The 21,400-nt window shown below is 40.4% G+C and overlaps 1 protein-coding gene across 2 annotated transcripts in view; it reads left to right on the forward strand.

The window, feature by feature from the left end:
* The first annotated feature begins 16,747 nt into the window (after positions 1-16,747).
* Positions 16,748-21,400, forward strand: part of RIPOR2 (RHO family interacting cell polarization regulator 2) — a 244,921-nt gene continuing 240,268 nt past the window's right edge. The window contains exon 1 of one of the 2 annotated variants that reach the window (XM_023209738.1): positions 16,748-17,191. In XM_023209738.1, the coding sequence (XP_023065506.1) occupies positions 17,116-17,191 (76 nt within the window). In that variant the 5' untranslated portion in view covers positions 16,748-17,115. The remainder of the gene's footprint in view (positions 17,192-21,400) is intronic. The other variant, XM_023209734.2, reaches the window with a different exon arrangement.

Here is a 21,400-nt window from a genome sequence, read left to right on the forward strand (position 1 = left end):
CCTAATGTAAATGACGAGTTAATGGGTACAGCACACCAACATGACACATGTATACATATGTAACAAACCTGCACATTGTGCACACATACCCTAGAACATAAAGTATAATAATAAACGACAGAAATGTACCCTAGAACATAAAGTATAATAATAAACAAAAGAAAGAAATGTCCAAAAAAAACCATAAGGAAGCGATTGACTTTTGTGTATAACCTTGTATCGTGTGTCCCTGCTGTAACTGCTTATTAGTTCCAGGAGTTTTCTTGATTAATTCTTTTGGATTTTCTACATAGACAATCACATGATGTGCAAATAAAGGCAATATTATTTCTTTCTTCCTAATCTGTTTACCTTTTGTTTCCTTTTCATCCCCCCCCACCTAAAAAAAAATCAGTTTATAGTTGTAGGGGATTTGTCTTGCTTGCAACTAAAAGACCCTTAGTGAGGATACCACTCTTGATGAAATGAGAAAGAAATGGAAATTTGTTTTCAGTTCTTTCCAACTTCATAAGTTTCCTTTTCCACTCCCATGTCCCAGGTTTGATGCACAGGGATTTCACCCAGGTTAGGCTCTAGGGTCAGAACAAGCAATGCCTGGGCCCTGTGATATCAGCAGCCCATCACATCTCTGCTACAGCCTCATCCTTTTGCCCTGTGAAAGTGAAAGTCAAAATCCCTCCAAGAGAGAAAATTCCCTCAAGAGAGACAAGCCTTTTTAGTGTGGGTGGTACAATGAGGAACCACAAATTCTAAGAATTGTTCAAGAAATCATGCTTTGTGTTGTATTTAAATTATGTCATGGTGGCTTTATTTTCTTTCTACAACTTTAAGAAAGTCCAACCATAGTGTTCTCTAACAAGAGAACATGAACAGTATGTGAGTAGAAAATACCAAAAGGCTGATCACAAACTCACCTGGAGTTTAAATGAGAAGATTTAGTTTCCTATAATACTCATTTTCTACAGACAATTGAACAAACATATTTTCCTATTACAAACACATATTACAATTTTTATACAGGACTAAGCAAAATTTCATTCTCAAACTATTGAATATTAAAGGGAAGTTGTAATCATGATTATATGAAATAGGATATATAGATTTAAACTTGAGTAAGATCTTCATCCCTGCTGCCTAGTCACTTTGTTTATAATACTCCTTGAATATAATATACACATACGGTAATGTATAGATATGTAATAGTGAATATGTAACACTCTCTAGAATGTAAAATATCTTTTAATCTTCTTTATTTTTACTAAGCAAGAAATTTTCAACAGAGCATTTACGTTCTTCAAGAATTTACATCAACAATTACTCAGTTTTTCATATCAAAGACAGTTGTAGTTTATATTTCTAAAATTAAGGTTAAAGAAATATGTCTAAAATGTCTGATTTCCAGAATTATCAACACCTTAGCAGACAACATCTCAAAAGGACAGTATGGTTGTAAAACAAAAGAAAAAATACATGATTTTGTCAGTAGTCTCAACCACAGATGGCAAAAGTCTGATGCAAATGCAATTCTTCTGTCTCTGGGACCATAAAAGAGATTCTAATGCATCAGAGCAGTTTTTCTCACTAAGCCTGGATGAGGTCTCAGAATTCTTTTCAATGCAGCATTCCAGGAAGCCATTATTAGGCTGTTGATGATGGCATCCTATATACCATCTGTGTCAGGTTGTGCTTTTTTTGTTGTAAATTACAGAATCCTCTGGCTAGTTTATACAAAAGGAGAGTTATAAATGGCTATGAATAGCTCCATAAAATCACTGGGAGGGTTGAAGGTACACAATCTAGACTGAACCTCTCAAAAGAACTGGTATATTAAGGGAGCTATTGCCAGCAGGACCCCCAGAAGCACCAGGCCTCTGCCATGATCAGGAAGTTGCTGGGTCCATAGCTGCCCTGCCCCTGCTGGCTGTTGCCGCTACGCTTGCCAGAAGGTCCCCTCTCCCTGCACAAGGCCAACAGCTCTTTGCTCACTTGATCCTTCCAAGACTCACATCGCTGCATCTGCTTAGCAGAGGCTAAGCCACATGAGGAGCTCGAGCAGCAAGTGAGTCTGGAAAATGAACTTTCCCCTACTACAGGGCAGGAAGACGCACGAGAAAAGGGAATGGAATTGGGCGAGCCAATCTGTAGTTCTGCTTCACCATCAGTCCTCTCCACAAGTAAGCCCTAAAAAGAGGAGAAGGAAACTTTGGGCCACTATAACTTGATGTAGAGTGATCAATTGTCCCAGTTTGCCTAGGACTGAGGGGTTTCCTGGAATGACTAGGAAAGCCTTGGGCAGACCGGGACAAACTGGTTACCCTAACTCAATGACAAGAACCATCAGCATCCAACAACTAGCTCACTTGGTTCCGATTCCACTCTCACCAAGCAAATTTTGGATTGTGATTTGGCTTTCCAGGTGTGTGCCTCAAAAACCTTTAGTACAAAGTGTGGTGTATAGTAAGCACTCAATAAATGCTTGTATTTCTGTATTTTTAAAAGTTTGTTTCATTTTAAAATATGTTGGCCAGTTAACTGAAATGTTTCATTTTCTTGCTAGTTTTTCTTCCTTTTTTACACGCCAGCATATTTTCTTTTGGATGTGGGTGTACATTGTTCTGTTGAGATTTTGCTTAGTTCGTGAGGTAGTTTCCGGTGACAGGTCTTGCTTGGTGCCTTGTGTCATAGGCACACTCTGGACCACACCTTAGAGCGTGAAGGCTCCATTAAGGCTTTCTCCCCTCTCTGAGGCTCTAAGTGGCAGCTACTGTTCCCTCCAGAATCACCTTACTTTGATCCATTTCCATGGCAACACCCTGTGGTATGAATGAGTATCTGCCAAACCTCCTGCTCAAGCCGGCTGTGGTGAAGAGAGGAAGCCTGAGAACTGTGGTCTCCTGAAGAGGAAGGGCATCCCAGTGGCGAAGGAGGCCCACGATGCCAGGGCTAGCTTCTCTTTCTTTACTGCAACTAGAAAGGCTGTGCTTCCTCCAGCAGTGGCCTCCCATCAGGCCTGCCTTTGGGTTGGGAACAGGCTGCACCCTCTGTTCCCAACCTTCCCTCCTTCTTTCATCCCATTCATAATGGTACGTCATCTTCCCTCACAGCCTTTTCTCTTGAGTCTTTGGCCAAGAATGCCTTTCTCTTCCTTCCTCTCCACTCTTGGATTCATTCCCCATCTTTCGAAGTATCGCTCAAATGCCGCCTCCTCCCCAAACCTGCCTTGAGTTTCCTCCTCCTGTCAGAATTGGTTCTCCATCTTCTGGGTGCCTAAATGACTTACTGCTGCTGCTCTGACACCAATCACATTGAATCTGGTAATATAGTGACAAGTCGTCTCTCCATATCTGTGAGGAATCAGTTCTAGACCCCTGAATACACCCAAATCCTCAGATGCTCAAGTCCCTGATATAAACTAGTGCAGTATTTGCATATAACCTGCACACATCCTACCATATACTTTAAATATCTCTTGATTGCTAATAATACCTAATACACATAAATGCTGTGTAAATGTCCTTATACTGTATTTTTTTATTTGTATTATTTTTATTGTGTTCTTTTTTTTTTTTTTTTCCAAATATTTTTGACTGAAGTTGGTTGAATCCTACTATGCAGAAGTCACAGATATGGAGGGCCCCTTGTATTGTATATCTTCTACATTCTCCACTGAATTTTAAGCTCCCAGGATAAAGGGTATCATTCATCTTTGTATGCCCAGTGCCTACTACATTTTTTTTTAAGTGAATTGAATTAACTTCAAAAGGAAGCAACCTTTAGACTTCTTGGACAATTTTCCTCAAGTAGGCTGGACACTCTCATGAGTCAAGGAGCCTTGGCAGAGATGTCAAGGAGAAAAGATCCCTTATTGTTCCTTTCTATATCTCCCTTCAATTGCTTCCTCCTCCATCCTAAAAATGTATAAGAATACATGTTACTCTAATCAGATGGCCTTTTGGGAACAAGCTGCATGAAACTTTTGAGAATCTCTGGTTTCATAGCGTCAGTTTTAAAAGATGGTCTTTGTTATGCTGGTTGCTCGCACATAAAATATAATGTTTAAAACATTGCTGAAAAACACGTATATTTTATAACTGGAAAGTCTGGTTTGCAATGGTTTGTGAATATGGAAAGAGCCCTGAGCTATGAGTCAGAACAACTATTAATAATGCCTTAGGAACTAACTAGCTTTGTGGCTGTTGACAAGACATTTCTCCTCCTGAGACTCTGTTCCCTTTATCATGAAATGAAGGTATGGGGCAGTGAGGTCTGAGGTCTCATTGGCTCTGAAGTTCTGGGAGATTCTGATTTAATGGTTTACTTATAGGTAAAAAGAAGAGAAGCTGACTTCGGATGGTGGAGTCTTTCACCCCCTTCCCTTCTGCCAAGGCTGAAAAGCATCCAAATCTCATGGCATTAAGGTCAAAGAAAAGGTGACTTTTTTAAAACTAAGTATAATAAGGAAATATTTCTCCTCTACATCTAGATATTTCTCCAGAGGGAGCTTACCACAAAAGTTAAACAGATCATTACTTTAAAAATGTTTTTCTGTTTAAATCGGGGCTATTCCACTGGGGCTGATTTAATCCAGAGAGAGAACAGACCTATCTCTTGTCTCTACTCTGACTCATAAAGGCAACTCTGCTCCACTGATGTCAATCGTTCACTATTTGCATAATAAGTTATTCTAAAAGTTAAAATATCAGGCCCTTAATCACAGAAGAAAGGAAGACTTTTCAGTGAGGCCTTCCAGTGATTGTAGATTTAGAGGGCTCTTGGGACAGCCACTGGGTGGCTATATTAATAAGTTCACACCTAGTTACTATTGATAGGAACAGGAAGCAGGGAAATTCTGGGCAGAAGACAGCAGGTCCCTGGGGAGGTCCCCACTCTCAAGCTGGAACTCTTGATACTGCAGCCCAAAGTGAGACCTTACATCCCTCTTTCCCTGCTCAAATGTTGCCTTTTCCAAAACCACCCATAGCCCACCCTGCTCCTCATCCTGTGCCCATAAAAACCCCAGGCTTGGCCAGCAGAGAGAGGAGAAGCAGCTGGACATCAGGGACTATGATTGGAAGTTGGGGAGATGCAGCTTGACTTCAGAGGGACAGCTTGACGGCATAGCTTCAGAGAGGAGTCTGACTGGGGATAGCCAGACTTCAGGGGAAGATTACCTTCATACTCCATCCCCTTTTTGGCTCCCCTTCCTGCTGAGAACCACTTTCACTGGCAACAAAGTCGCCTGCATTTACCATCTTCAACTTGTTGGTGCAACCTCATTCCTCCTGGATGCCGGATAAGAACTTGGGTGCCATGAGTGTGGGTGCAAAAGGCTATCACACTGACGCTCCACTGAACTGTTAACACTTAAGCTGTCTGCAGATGGCAAAGCTAAAAGGACACTGTAACACTCCTACTGGGGCTTGAGAGGTCACAGGCGCCAGATGCTGCCTTGGGACCTGCACGGAGTTTTGCTCTTGCTGGTGCCCAAAAGCACTTGCCCCAACTCCTGCACCTGCTAATCTGTGTGCTCCCCCTCCCATGAGTGAGTGGAATTCACCCCTGCCGGGGCTGAAGAGACTGGCTAGTTCGAGTGCCCCTGCACTGCAGTTCCCACTTATTAAGGGGTCAGGGAAATATCATAGTTATTTCTGTATCTGTTTCTCTGGGCAGTGTCTAGATTTCTATCTTCTGAAGCTTCAACTCAATGCATAGGAACTTTCTTTTGTGCCTAAGTGATGAACCACTGAAACTAGACTCCTGGGTGTTGTAAACCAAAAATAAAATTCTAAGCCTCCCAACCATCTGAACAGACCCCTCCTCTTAGCCAAGGGCATTCCAAAGTTAACCTGAAAAACTAGTTCAGGCCATGATGGGAAGGCAGGTGTCAGACCTGCCTCATTAAACCCTCCTCCCTTTTGGAATTCAGGAAAAGCCGACCAGCGTTAACATCAATATAGACCTTAAAGCTGGTAAGAACCATTTACAATCTATTCTCTGCTACCCAGAAGGCTTCATCTGTATGATAAAACTATGGTCTCCACAACCTTTTATCACAACCTAGACATTTCTTTTCTATTGATCCCAGGTCTTTTGATAAACTCAATTGTCAACCAGAAAAAATTTAAATCTACCTATAACTTGGAAGCTCCACCTCTCCTCCCCACCACCCTAACTTTGAGTTGTCCTGCCTTTCTGGACTGAACCAATGTAGAGCTTCAATGTATTAGATTGATGTCTCATGTCACCATAAAATGTATAAAACCAAGCTGTGCCTTGACCACCTGGGGCACATGTTCTCAGGATCTCCTGAGGGCTGTGTCACAGGACACGGTCACTCATATTTGGCTCAGAACAAATTTCTTCAAATATTTTACAGAGTTTGATTCTTTTCATCAACAAGTAGGAGGCAGAATCAGGTGGGTCAGTTGTTGGTTTGAATGTGGGACATGAGGGCTAGGAAGCAAGGAGTAGCACCTAGGGCACTGTCTTGATCAACTAGGTAGAAGGTCACCAAGACAGGAAATGCTGGTGAAGCCAGTTTGGGAGGAAGACAGAGAAGGAAGGAGAGAGGGCAGTAATGGGCTGTGTCTGACTAGAGGAGAAGAGATAAGATGCAGACACTGTCCTCTCTCTAGCCTCATAGCTTCTTCTTTCATACTCCAAAACTGTCTGCTTTGATTCCACAAAAACTGTCTCCCAAAAGTGTTCTAAGCCTTTAAAATCCCTTGAAATCTTATTGGAGCAGCAGTGGAAAGCACATTGTATTGAGGTTTGGGGAGAAAGTGGGGTACAACTTGGTCCTGGTCTACCAACCTGCTGTGCCAACTTGGAGCTGTCTCCTAACCTGAGTGTCAGTTTCATTTTCTGTGAAATGGGACATTTGGATATGAGGTTGTCTAGGGTAATTCTCTAATAGTTGTCCAATTTTCTAATTCCTTATTATTCAATAATCGCCTTTGTCAAAGCTGCATGGGACATGTTTTAAAAATAGAATGTTATGAGTGAATGGTTACACTGCAATGTTTATTTACCTAATTTGAAGAGTTAGTATAGGTTGTGGTTAAATATTTGGGCTCTAGAGCCAGATTACCTCAATTCAAATATCATCTCAGCCACTTGCTGGGTGTGTGACCATGGCAAGTTACTAAACTTCTCTGTGCCTCAGTTTCCCTATCTGCAAAATGGTCATGGGATTATTATACGACAATCATATGAATTAACACAAGTGAAGTACTCTATGTGTTTGATTATTATATATTCTTTAACCTTCACTTTTTTATATGTAAAATAGGATTGCTAATAACTCATGAATAAGAATGTAAGGGAAATAAAATAAAACCACTTGTCTATTAAAAGCATGCAACACACAGCCTATCTCTCCATAAGTGCTCAATAAATGTGTGTAAATAGACAGCCAAATGGCCACAGCTAGAACCTGACCCCCACTTCCATTTAAATTTCCAAAGAGCAAACTGAGACCTCATGTTCTTTTCGTATGTATTTGCCACAGAAGAGAAATAAATCAGGTGCTGTGCTATCGTTTTCCTCCTGGTGCTTGATAAGCTTTTATTTTAAAATGATGCCACGTTTTCCTTGTTGACTTTCCATAAAAGTCACACAACGTACTTTGGCTCAGCAGTTGCCATTCTCCACTGAGTAATTGAAGGTCTGTTTCTCCCCAGGATGGTTTTAAAGTAGAAACAGGCATGCTGATGCTTTTTCTCCTGAGTCTAACATCTAGCTTCCATTTATTGAAAATGAGTTGAAGGAAAAATGAAGAAAGGATCACATAATTATGCCTTTTCCCCCATATTCTCTTACACACATTGCTCCTTGCAGACTATACATGCTTCCACCGTGAAATTCTGTGATTTATGAAAATGTAATAGCAACGCGAGCCCAAGAAAGAGTAAAAATTGATAACGTACACTTAACACAAACAAAAATGTTCCCTGGGAGAATAACACCCCACAAGGCTATTTATTCCAGGCATTTATGAGTGCGTACTTGATAAAAGAAAATATAAAGCATGAAGAGTCAGTAAACGAAGCCCTACGTAGGAGCCATGGATCTTCAGCATTGTCAACCTGACCGGAAAGAACAACAAAAGATGGTGGCAAGTCCTCCGCTTCTTGTTCCATACGCCCACCCCACAGTCTTTCTATGATTATAATGAGGAAACTGGCAAGATCTGTATTTAAATTCACAAGAGCAGAGAAAATGCAAACTTTTCAACTGCCTCTCATTTTAGACCTAACTGTACTTTCCGCCCCCTCTGGCCTGCTGTTTGCTCTCATCTGCTATTGTAAATTATGTACATCAGAAACGTTGGTGACTCATGCAGCAGAGGCTTTAGGAAATGTGTGGCTTAATGAGGAGGAAAGAAGGTCTGATGCTGATTGCAAAAAAAAAAAAAAAAAAAAAGCACTTGATTTTTTTGTATCACATCCTCCACATTCAAGTTCATTGCTTGCACAGAATTTCAAGAGCCACATAATAAAAGAAGGTGATAGAGGGAACATAGTCACAGTACCGTGACAGCTTCTCTAAGATTTCTCTCATCTCGAATTTGCCTACTTGGCAGCTATCTGATTTGATTTATGTTAAGTGCTTTATAGAAAAGAAAAGTGTTGGAATTAACAATTGTAGAAACCAAGAAGAGAGGAGACTGTTAGAACAATATCCATTTCTAGGTTTCCCAAATATAGTTTTCTTTTCTTTTCCAACTTTTATTTTAGATTCAGGGGGTACGTGTGCAGGATTGTTACCTAGGTATATCCCGTGATGCTGATGTTTGGAGTATGATGATCCTGCCACCCAGGTACTGAGTGTAGTACCAACAGTTTTTCAAACCTTGCCCTGATCCCTCCCTCCCTGCTCTAGTAGTCCCCAGTGTCTATTGTTCCCATCATTATATCCATGAGTACCCAATGTTTAGCTCTCACTTATAAGTGAGAACACACAGTCTTTGGATTTCTGTTCCTGCATTAAATTGTTTAGGATAATGGCCTCCAGTGGCATCCATGTTGCTGCAAAGGATATGATTTCACTCTTTTTTATGTCTATGTAGTATTTTGTGGTGTATATGCACCACATTTTCTTTATTCAATCCACCACCGATAGGTGTCTAGGTGGCTCCATATATCTTTGCCATTGTGAATAGTGCTGTGATGAACGTGTAAGCGTATGTGTCTTTCTGGCGGAACAAGTTGTTTTCTTTTCAGTACAGAGTAATGGGATTGCCAAGTGGAATGACAGCTCTGTTTTAAGTTTTTGAGAAATCTCCAAACTGCTTTCTACAGTAGCTGAACTAATTTACATTTGCACCAATGGTGTATAAATGTTCCCTTTTCTCCGCAGCCTCATCAATATCTGTTGTTTTTTGACTTTTTAGTAACAGCCACGCTGACTGGTGTGAGATGGTTTCTCATTGTGGTTTGGATTTGCATTTCTCTAATAATTAGTGATGTGGAGCATTTTTTCATGTTTGTTGGCCACTTGTGTCTGTTCATGTCTTTTGCCCATTTTTAACGGGGTTGTTAATTTTTAATGGGGTTATTATTTGCGTGTTCAATTGTTTAAGTTCCTCATAGATTCTGGATATTAGACCTTTGTTGGATACATAGTTGCAAATATTTTCTCCTATTTTGTAGGTTGTCTGTTTACTCTGTTGATAGTTTCTTCTGCCATGCAGAAGCTCTTAAGTTTAATTAGGTCCCCCTTGTCATTTTTTGTTTTAGTTGTGCTTGCTTTTGACGACTTAGCCATAAATTCTTTTCCAAAGTTGGTATCCAGAATGCGCTTCCTAGGCTTTCTCCTAGGATTCTTATAGTTTGAGGTTTTTCATTTAAATATTTAATCCATCGTAATTTTTGTATACGGTGAAATGGAGGGGTCCAAGTTCATTATTGTGCAAATGGCTAGCCAGCTACCCCCACACCATTTACTGAATTTTCTCTATTGCTTATTACTGTTGACTTTGTTGAAAATTAGATGGCTGTAGTTATGCAGCTTTATTTCTGAGTTCTTTATTCTGTTCCATTGGTCTATGTGTCTGTTTTTGTACCAGTACCAAGCTATTTTGGTTACTGTAGCCTTATAATATAGTTTGAAGTCAGATAATGCGATGCCTCTGGATTTTTTCTTTTTGCTTAGGATTGCTTTGGCTATCTAGGCTCTTTTTTGGTTCCATATGAATTTTAGCATAGTTTTTCTCCAATTCTGTAAAAAATGACATTGGTAGTTTGATAGGAATTGTGTTGTATCTGTAGATTGCTTTGGGCAATATGGCCATTTTAATGATACTGATTCTTCCAATTCATAGGCATGGAATGTTTTCCATTTGTTTGTGTCATCTGTGATTCCTATTGGCAGGGTTCTGTAGTTCTTCCTGTAGAGATCTTTCACCTCCTTGGTTACATGTATTCCTAGGCATTTTATTTTTGTGTGCGTAACTATTGTAAATGGGATTGCATTCTTGATTTGGCTCTCAGCCTGAACGTTATTGGTGTATAGAAATTCTACCAATTTTTATACATTGATTTGGTATCCTTAAACCTTGCTAAAATCATTTATCTGTTCTAATAGCCTTTTGGCAGAGTCCTTAGGGTTTTCTAAGTATAGAATCACATCACCAGCAAAGAGACATGGCTTGACCTCTTTTCCTATTTAGATGTTTTTTTTTCCTCTTGCCTGATTGCTCTGGCTAGCCCTTCCAGTACCATGCTGAATGGCAGTGATGAGAGTGGGCATCTTTGTCTTATTCTAGTTCTCAAGGGGAATGAGTAAAGGTTTTGCCTAATCAGAATGATGTTGTCTGTGAGTTTGTCATAGATGGCTCTTATTATTTTAAGCTATGTTCCTTCAGTGCCTAGTTTCTTGAGGATTTTTTAAAATCATGAAGGGATGTTGTATTTTATCAAAAGCTTTTTCCATGTCTATTGAGATGATCAAATGGTTTTTGTTTTTAATTCTGTTTTTGTGGTGTTATATATAGATTTGCATATGTTGACCTTGTATCCCAGGAATGAAGCCTGCTTGATCATGGTGAATTAACTCTTTCTGGTGTGCTGTTGAATTTGGTTTGCTAGGTTTTTTTGTTTTTTGTTTGTTTTTGTTTTGTTTTTTTGTTTTGGTTTGGTTTTCTTGGTTTGAGACAGGGTTTCACTCTGTTACCCATGCTAGAATGCACTAATGCAATCATGGCTCACTGCAGCCTTGAACTCCTGGGCTCAAGTGATCCTCCCCCCTTAGCCTCCTGAGTAGCTGGGACTACAGGCACATGCCACTATGCCTGGCTAATTTTTGTTTTTGTGTTTTTTTGTAGTTGCTAATTTTGGCAACTTCGCCATGTTGCCCAGGCTAGTCTTGAACTCGTGAGCTCATGCAATCCACCTGCCTCGGCCTCCCAGAGTTCTGGGATTATAGGTATTAGCCACTGTGCCCAGCCAGTTTGCTAGTAGTATTTTATTAAGGATTTTTGCATCTATGTTCATTCAAGGTATTGGCCAATAGCGTTCTTTCTTTGTTGTGTCTTGGCCAGGTTTTTGTACCAAGTTGATGCTGACTTCATAGAATGAGCTGGTGATATGGTTTGGCTGTGTCCTCGTGTGTCAAGGGTGGGGCCTGGTGGAGATAACTGAATAATGGGGACAGTTTCCCCCATACTGTTCTCATGGTAGTGAGTAAGTCTCATGAGATCTGATGGTTTTATAAATGGGAGTTCCCCTGCACAAACCCTCTTGCCTCCCCTCATGTAACATGTGCCTTTGCTTCTCCTTTGCTTTCCGCCGTGATTGTGAGGCATCCCCAGCCATGTGGAACTGTGAGCCCATTACATCTCTTTTTCTTTACACATTACCCAGTCTCGGGCATGACTTTATTAGCAGCATAAGAACTGACAAATATAGCTAGGGAGGAGTCCCTTCTCCTCAATTTTTTGGAATAGTTTCAGTAGAATAGGTACCAGCTCTTCTTTGTACTTCTGGTAGAATTCAGCTGTGAATCCATCTAGCCTGGAGTTTTCTTGGTTGATAGTTTTATTTTAATACAGCATATCAATTTCAGAAGTTGATATTGGTCTATTTAGTGTTTCAATTTCTTCCTGATTCAATCTTAAGAGACTGTGTGTCTCTAGGAATTTTTCCATTTCTTCTGGATTTTCTAGTTTGTGTGCATAGATGTAGTCATAATAGTTTCTGATGATCTTTTGTATTTCTCTGGGATTAGTTGTAATGTCACCTTTGTTGTTTCTGATTGTGCTTATTTGGATCTTCTCTCTTTTTTTTTTCTTTGTCAATCTAGCTAGTGGTCTATCAATCTTGTTTATCCTTTCAAAAATCCAACATTTGCTTTCACTCATTCTTTGAATGGATTTTTGGGTCTCAATTTCATTCAGTTCTGCTCTCATTTTAGTTCTTTCTTTTCTTCTACTAGCTTTGGAATTAGTTTGATCTTGTTTCTCTAGTTCCTTTAGGTGTGATATTAGATTGTTAATTTGAGATCTTTCTAACTTTTTGAGTTAGGCATCTAGTGCTATAAGCTTTCCTTTTAACACTGCTTTTGCTGCACCCCAAATATTTCGGTATATTGCATCTCTGTTTTCATTTATTTCAAATAATTTTTTAATTTCTTCCTTGATTTTGTTGTTTGCCCAAAAGTCATTCAGGAGCAAGTTGTGTAATTTCCAAATGTGGTTTTGAGAGATCTTTTTGGTATTGATTTCTATTTTTATTCCACTGTGGTCTGAGAGTATGGTGGGTATAATTTTGATTTTTTTAAAAAATTTATTGAGACTTGCTTTATGGCCAAGCTTATGGTTGATTTTGAAATATGTTCTGTGTGCAGATGAGAAGAATGTGTATTCTGTCATTGATCAGTGGAGGATTCTGTAGATGTCTATTAGGGCCAATTGGTCAAGTATCAAGTTTAAATCCAGAATTTCTTTATTAGTTTTCTGCCTCAGTGATCTGTCTAATGCTGTCAGTGTGTTGTTGAAGTCCCCAACTATTATTGTGTGGTTGTATGAGTCTTTTCATTGGTCTAGAAGTACATTGTACATTTTTATGAATTTAGATGCTCCAATGTTGGGTGTGTATATATTTACTAAAGTCTTCTTGTTGTATTGAATTCTTTATCATTGTGTAGTGCCCTTCTTTGTCTTTTTTATTGTTGTTGGCTTAAAGTTTGTTTTATCTGATATAAGAAGAGTGATTGCTTTTTTTTTCTAGTTTTCCATTTGTGTAGTAGATCTTTCTCCAACCCTTTACTTTGCACCTATGGGTGTTAGGATGTGTGAAATGGGTCTCTTGAAGACAGCAGACAGATGGGTTTTTTGTTTTTTTTTATTTTTTATTTTTTTTACCCAATTTGCCACCGTATGCCTTTTAAGTGGGGTGTTTAGGCCATTTACATTCAAGGTTAATATTGACATGTGAGGTTTTGACCCTACTGTGAAGTTGATACCTGGTTGCTTTGTAGTTTCTATTGTGTGATTGCTTTATTGAGTCTGTTGGCTATGTACTTAACTCTGTTTTTGTGGTAGCAGGTATTGCTCTTTTGTTTCCATGTTTAGAACTCCCTTAAGGATTTCTTGTAAGCTGTTCTAGTGGTTAAATAAAATAAAATAAAATCCCTTAGCACTAGTTTGTCTGGAAAAGATTATATTTCCCTTTTCTTATGAAGCTTAGTTTGATGAGATATGAAATTCTTGGTTGGAATTTCTTTTCTGTCAGAATACTGAATACAGGCCCCCAATCCCTCTTGGTTTATAATGTTTCTTCTAAGAAATCTATTGTTAGCCTGATAGGGTTCCTTTAGAATGTAATCTGCCCTTTTTCTCTAACTTTCTTCAAGATGTTTTCTTTAGCATTGACCTTGGACAGCCTGGTGACTGTATTCTTTGGTGATGTTCATTTTGTATAGTATCTCACAGGTGTTCTCTGGATTTTTTTTGAATCTGGATGTCTATCTCTCTAGCAAGATTAGGGAAATTTTCTTGAATTATTCCACCAAATGTATTTTCCAGGTTGTTTATTTTTTCTCCTTCTCTCCCAGGAATGCCAGTAATTCATAAATTTGGTTGCTTTACATAATCACATATTTTTTGAAGAATTTTTTCCTTTTTTAAACTTCTTTTTTCTTAATTTTTGTCTGACTGTGTTAGTTCAAAAGACCAGTCTTTAAGCTCTGAAATCCTTTCTTCTGCTTGGTCCAGTCTACCAAATGTAGTTTTCTTATGCTGCATTTGCCATTCTAGGGAATGGTGTTCAGTGTCAATAGTCAAGAAAACCTCACTGGCTACCTTACATAGATTTTGTTTTAATTTTGGCCTCTACCTTTCCCCCCTAATTCAGAAAATGAGTCTTGGGGAGCTGGCACATCATGAGGGATCAGGAACCATGAGCAATTATCTAGACCAGGAATGTCCCACATGACCTGCAATTGCCAGTTAATGTAATGGCTGAGTGGTGGTCCCTCAGGTGAACAAAGACACTCTGCAAATAGATTTATATAATACAAAGGGCCTTTACAAGCTAGAAAAGGCAAGGAACAGATCCTCCCCCAGAGCCTCCAGAAGGAATGCAGCTCTACCTATAACTCGACTTTTACCCTATAATACCCATTTCAGACTTTGACCCCAGAACTGAAAGACGATAGATCTGCATTGTTTTAAGCCTTTAAGTTTGTGGTAATTTGTTATAGCAGCAGTAGGAAACTAATACACAGAAATGAGTGTGTTGTAGGAAAGGGTGGAAAACAAAGGCAGAGAGTAGGTAACAACCCATTGGGACACTCACGGTTGAGCTGGCACCTCCAGATCCTGTCCCTGTCTGAGATATAAAGTATCTCAGACCCCCTCATATTGCAGATAAGGAAACAGAGGCCCAGGGAATTTGCCAACCTTCATGAAGTCACATGGCTAGTTAATAATAGCTGCTGACAATATTGAGAAATTCCTCTGTGCTAAACACAATTCTTAGTCCTTAGCATGTATTTACTCATGAAGTCATCAGCATAACCCTAAGGCAGCAGCCCTCATTCTTATCCTCATTTTACAGATTAAGAGACTGAGGCATAAGGATGTTAATGTCATGAAGATACTAAATACGGTGCTAAGAGTTTGCACCCAGGCATTTCTGCTCTGGAATGCACTCTCTTTACCACCAGACATAGTGACAGAAGAGGAGCCTGAGGTCTTGGGTGCCAGTCCAGTATCCTACCAACTTCTAAAGAGTTACTTGATCTCATTTCCTCTTGACAACTCTGAAATCTGTAGGTCATTCCCATTTTAAGTGAAGAAAACAAGTCACCGAGACTAAGAGATGTGCCTAAAGTACTCATCTGGTCAGCTGCAATTACAAGCCTCTTGACTCCCATCTCTTGGTAGTTTCCCCCAGTCCCTCTGCTTGTGGCATCATAAGAGACACAAAAGATAAATGACAGAGTTTCCGCCATCAGCAAGTTTATGGGTTATCTAGGGCTAAATTTGGGTGTCACTTTTTTCAGTTCCATCCTCAGGGCAAGACTACTCCTGAGGCCTTGTCAATAACTGTTTGTTCTCTGGAGCAATCTGACATTGCACAGAGGAGAAGCTTGGAACAAAGTAAGCAATCAAGGTACTGAGCTTCCCCTGCCAGGGGCAGCTTTAGAACATCTGTGTAAGAGAGGCTTCAGCCACATATTTGGAAGAGGCTGTAGCACCTAAGGGTGGTATTATAGCCAACATAATGTATTTAGTTAGGGTGTATTTTTACTTGGGGAATTTTGAGGAGGAGCTGATGGAGATTTGGGGGGTTGACTAAAACTGCCCCAAACCACCCCTTGAAGTACCACTTCCCCATGTAAACCCCTGTATGTTGCAGTTCAGAAAGAGGAATATACAGTTCTTGCCACCAAGAAGCTTACTCACTATTTGAATGTGGGCAATTTTTTTTTCTTTTCTCTTTTTTCTTTAGTTAGGGTCTTTCTCTGTTGCCCAGGCTGGAAAGCTATAGTGCAATCATAGCTCACTGCAACCTGGAACTCTTCTCTCAGGCAATCTCAGCCTCTTGAGTAATTGGGACTACAGGCACACACCACCAATACTAACTAATCTTAAAATTTCTTGTAGAGATAGGGTCCTGCTGTGTTGCCCTGGCTTCAAGCGATCCTCCCACCTCAGCCTCCCAAAGCTCTGGGATTACAGGTGTGAGCTACCTCATCCAGCCTGGATGTGTGGTTTAAAAGAAACCAGAGAACCAACAAAAGGCCTAAGAAATTTGGGCAGTGCAGACATGGGCCACCTGCAGGTGAGAGCAATAGGTGCCTGGAGGACAGCCCCATGTCTATGGCTTCAGGAAAGCCTCATGGAAAAAATGAGGCTTTGAAGTATGAATGAGTAGGTGAGGGGCAAGTGTGATCCTAGGTGGAGAAAAAGAATGGGTGAGAAAATTCAAATAGACATATTTGAAGACAGTTCACTGGGCAGATTAACTGGTGAAAAGGAAGGTATGATGTCACTTATGTTGGTTATCACTGGATCATTCTTTCAGTCAACAAATATTTATTGCTCACCTACCAAGTGCCAGGCACTATATTAGATACTAGGGACCCAGCAGTAAATAAATCATGCGCCCTAAAAGGTAAGGAGTGTTGCTCTGATTCAGCTCCCGCAGCAAAGCTCTGCTCTTCATTTCTGCCTACAGAGAGGGATTCCCATTTCAGGCCATTCTTGCCTGCAGTCAGACACACCTGCCCTCCCCCTGCCATTGCACAGCTCCTCTGACGCGAGGGCAGACACAGGAGACCGGTGATCGTCTCTGCTTGAATAAATTACCGCCCCATCATCTTCATGCATAAAACATGGCACAGGAGGCTAGGGCAGCCCAGCACAGCAGCTGCCTTCGGGCCAGTCGTGAGTTAAGGGAAGGAAAGGCAAGACAAGTTACAAGATAAAAGAAGTGAAAGGAAACCTCAAATACTTTTTTTTTTTTTTAAAGAAAAGAAAAAAGGGGGGGGGGGGGGGGGTTATGTTTTCTTTTTCAATTTTATACGTCTGGACTTAACTTCCGTGATCGCTGCAAGACTCTTTTGTTCCCTTGCCATGAGCAGGTTTTAGGCCGCTCTCTTGGGACCATGGTGTTACCTTCGCGATTACACTGGATCAGAAACAGGCCATGGAGGGACAGGATCCGGAGGCGCCAGCTCAACCGTGAGTGTCCCGATGGGTTGTTACCTACTCTCTGCCTTTGTTTTCCACACTTTCCCGCAACACACTCATTTCTTGCCCTCTGCAAATCTTCTCCAATCTTACCCCTTTCCTCCTCTCTTCCACCTTCCTGTGTTCCCTTTTCCAATGGACTTTGGTATTTTTTACCGACTCTCTCTCTTCCTATTTCCTTCCCAGCACTATCCTAATTAGAGGTAACTAGATACATTTTGTTTCAAGTGGTGAGCAAGACAGGGCCACAGGGCCTCTTTTCTTTATTTCTCCAACTAGATGGAAAATACAAATAAATATTTACATTGATCGAGGAGTCATGTGAATTGGAATTTTTGTTTATTACAGTAGGGAAAAAATGGAACATCTGAATCAAACAGGTTCTCAGCAGTGTAGCTAGATAAGGTGAAATTCAAGGATCAGTGAGTCATATTTCCTTTAAACGACCCAATCGTATGCTTCTTAAATCATCAAACTCACAACTGAGTAGACAGGAACTCTAACCAAAAGGGAGTTTTTAGCATTGGAGTAATCTGAGAATGAAAAAGCATTTCAAATGTATGCCAAAACCATTTCTCACGAACAAGTAACAAATTCGTGTGTCTGTTCTTAGAGATGTTTATTTATCTCAGATGTCAGCAAATTCAAATGGGTGGAGGGGCTGGGCTGCTGAGAAGACTGAGTGAAAGGTATCTGTTTTCAGGGGTAACGAATAGTTCACTTTCTTCCTGTCTCTGCTGTGAGAAAAATGATAGTGAAACCACGATGATAAATGACAACTGACATTTGGCCTCAGTATGAGGTAGCAATAGGGAGTGGTAGAGAGTAGAGCAAGTGGGAAAATATGTGTCCCATCATAGTGGGACACCCACCATTCAATGCCATCAGATTGTTTCCATGGGGAATGGGGTACAGGTTGGCAGATTTTCCAATTTTTCAAAAAAAGTGGGCGAATGCGGTAGCTCACACCTGTAATCCCAGCACTTTGGGAGGCCAAGGCAGGCGGATCACGAGGTCAAGAGATTAAGACCATCCTAGCCAGTGTGGTGGAACCCTGTCTCCACTAAAAATACAAAAATTAGCCAGGCATGGTGGTCGACGCCTGTAATCCCAGCTACTGGGGAGGCTGAGGCAGGAGAATCACTTGAACCTGGGAGGCGGAGGTTGTGGTGAGCCAAGATCGTGCCATTGCACTCCAGCCTGGGTAACAAGAGCGAAACTCTGTCTCAAAAAAAAAAAAAAAAAACCAGCAAGAAATGCTAATTTCTATGGGAAAGCTCTCAAGTTTAAATGTTGGCAGTTTATTCTTTGAATTTTAAATATATAACACCAATGTTCTGAGGCAACGTGTGACAACTGTGGATCACCAGTAGCCAAGCCCTGGTTTATGTGCTAGGTGGTGTTCTCATTAGAAGTCCATCACACAGGCCGGGCGCAGTGACTCACGCCTGTAATTCCAGCACTTTGGGAGGCTGAGGGGGGCAGATGACCTGAGGTCAGGAGTTCAAGAGCAGCCTGGCCAACATGGTAAAACCCCATCTCTACTAAAAATACAAAAATTAGCCGGGCGGGGTGGTGGACACCTGTAATCCCAACTACTCGAGAGGCTGAGGCTGGAGAATCACTTGAACCCAAGAGGCAGAGATTACAGTGAGCAGAGATCGTGCCATTGTACTCTAGCCTGGGCAACAAGAGCAAAACGCCATCTGAAAAAAAAATAAAATAAAATAGAAGTCCGTCACACAGTGTTCTTTATGCCTAGTTACACGTTGGCAACTCTTCCTTATGTGTTACAAGCCCCTGGTATAGACAGTTAAATTAAGATGAATGAGTGGCTTAGGAACATGTATCTAACATAGTCACAGTCTACTAGTTTCGGAGGCAAGCTGGGCTGGTTGGTTTCCAAATGACAATTCAAAGACAAGGAAATGATTTGCATCAAGCAAAATACTTCCTTTTCTTTGATATAATTGAAGAAGCCATCAGTTTTTTCTGGGCCTTTACTTTCTTGATCATGTTTCTTTTACTTGTGCGTACCTTAAACTCCAGTTTTTGTGAAACTTCATTTTATATCTATAGGAAAATAGTTGTGATCCTACAGTTTTAATATAATACCTCCGTTATGGAATCTGTCACTGAGAAAAGCTGGATTATGGATCTACATGGTTTCACTAGTATGGATGGGAAGTTGGTCTATACTCTTAAAATAAGAATTATGAGAAAAGCCTGCTTTACTACAGAAATTTCACTTAAATTTTGAGACTAACATCTGAATACTATGCTGATTTCTGCATGGTTTTAATATGAAATGATATATTAATAGATGTTGAATGTAAGTTCAACATTAAGCAGGCTGGTCCTGAACCTCTTTGGCATAGTGTCTAAGGAGGGAATTCTGATATTCTTCCAGGATGGTCAAGAACCCTGCTGCATGAGAGTCAATGTGAGTTAGAAACAGGAACAGGATCAAGTGACATTTTTGGAGGGTTGTGTTTTTAACTCACAAAAGACCTGTACCTGTTTGCAGGCAGCAAATTAAAGAAAGTGGAAAGGGAGAAAGAGTGAAGACACCTGCTTACTACAAAACCTAATTGTCATCTTTGCAATAGAACTTCAATTTTGAGCTACTGGAAAGCTTTAGGTGTTTTTGTTTGCTCATTTGTTTGTTTTTGTTATACTTTTTATTATCAAAATTTTCAAACATTAAGTTGAGAAAATAGTATAATGAATCTTATGTATCTATCACCTAAATTTAACAATTATTAACATGTTGCCATATTTGCTTCATCTAATTTCCTGTTGAAACATTTAAAAATAAATCAGACATTATGACATCTCCACACTAAATATTTTAGTAAGAGCATCTCTAAAATATAAGGACATTTTTCTACATAACTGTGTAATAAAATTAACAACGATCCCCGCATGTTATTTAATACCCAGACCATATTCAAATATCCCCAGGTAACAACCAATCCTTAATATGCTCTGCATGCCTATAACCCTTAGCAAAATACCTGGCACCTCGTCTACTCAATAACCGTCTGGGTTCCATCAAAATTAAACTCATATTAAAGCGATGGATCCCAAAGTCCATCTTCCCTAAGCCTTCCTCACTTCTTCCTTTCACCCCCAGAATCTGTAATTAAATATTTAGATTATTTTCTTTTCTAGTTCATAGCAATGTAGTAAAAAAATAATAATAATAATCAATTCAAGGTATGAGAACAGTAATATGTTACCCGTCTTAAGGATATTTGAATTTTAAAAGAGACCAAAGGTCACTGCAAAGACACACATGTGTGACACTGAGCAGACATTCGGGAGAAGGACCCATCTGGTGTCCTGTAAACCCTGTCAAACTGCTTACCTGTGACCTGCCCAGGTAAGGAGGAGTACAGACAGAGCAACAGCTCCGTGGGTACCTGGGCCTTCTACATGATGACAGCAGGGTCAGGGCAGGGCATGGGAATGAGGGGCGGGCATAGATAACTGAGTGCCCTGAGAGCCTTTCTTTCCTTTAGTCTGCCACAGTTGGGGTGGGGGATTAAAGGAAAGAAACCCTAAAAAGTATATAAACTTCGACAACTGGGAGATGTGGCTTCAAATCCTGTTTCTACAACTTCTTAGCTGTTGGCCTGTGGGCAATTTATTCCACCTCCCTGAGTGCCCACTTCCTCAACCTTAAAATGGTTATTACAATAATACCAACCTCCCAGTGTCATTGAGGGGGATTAAAAGACATAAAATATGTCAAGTGCCTAGCACAGTTCCTGGCAATGTAGCTATTGGGAGCTGAGGGCCTAAAAATAGTAATAGTGGCATTTGAGGCAGTACGAAGGGCTTACCATTGCCCCTGCACATTTTTTCACAAAATAATTGGAGAAATGTCATACTGGACAAGGTATCCCCATCTTCCTCAGCCATGCACCCCACCCTCACATTCAGCTGGCTTGCACCACACCACACAGGAGGCAACACAGATATGCTAGGGAAAAACCAATCTTGGCCCCTAGGGGTGTGACTCTGGTTCTTCTGGGAAAATGGAGTGTTGGCCCCTACAGAGGATCTCCAGGCTGTTTTCAGTACAAGTAAATGCAACCAGATGACAGAGCCCATTTGGAACTTATTGTTTTACCTCTTTAAAAAGTTGAACTCTGGCCTGGTGTGGTGGCTTATACCTGTAATCCCAATGCTTTG

The sequence above is a fragment of the Piliocolobus tephrosceles genome, chromosome 5 (genome assembly GCF_002776525.5).
Source record: "Piliocolobus tephrosceles isolate RC106 chromosome 5, ASM277652v3, whole genome shotgun sequence".
In the NCBI taxonomy this organism is placed as follows: Eukaryota; Metazoa; Chordata; class Mammalia; order Primates; family Cercopithecidae; genus Piliocolobus; species Piliocolobus tephrosceles.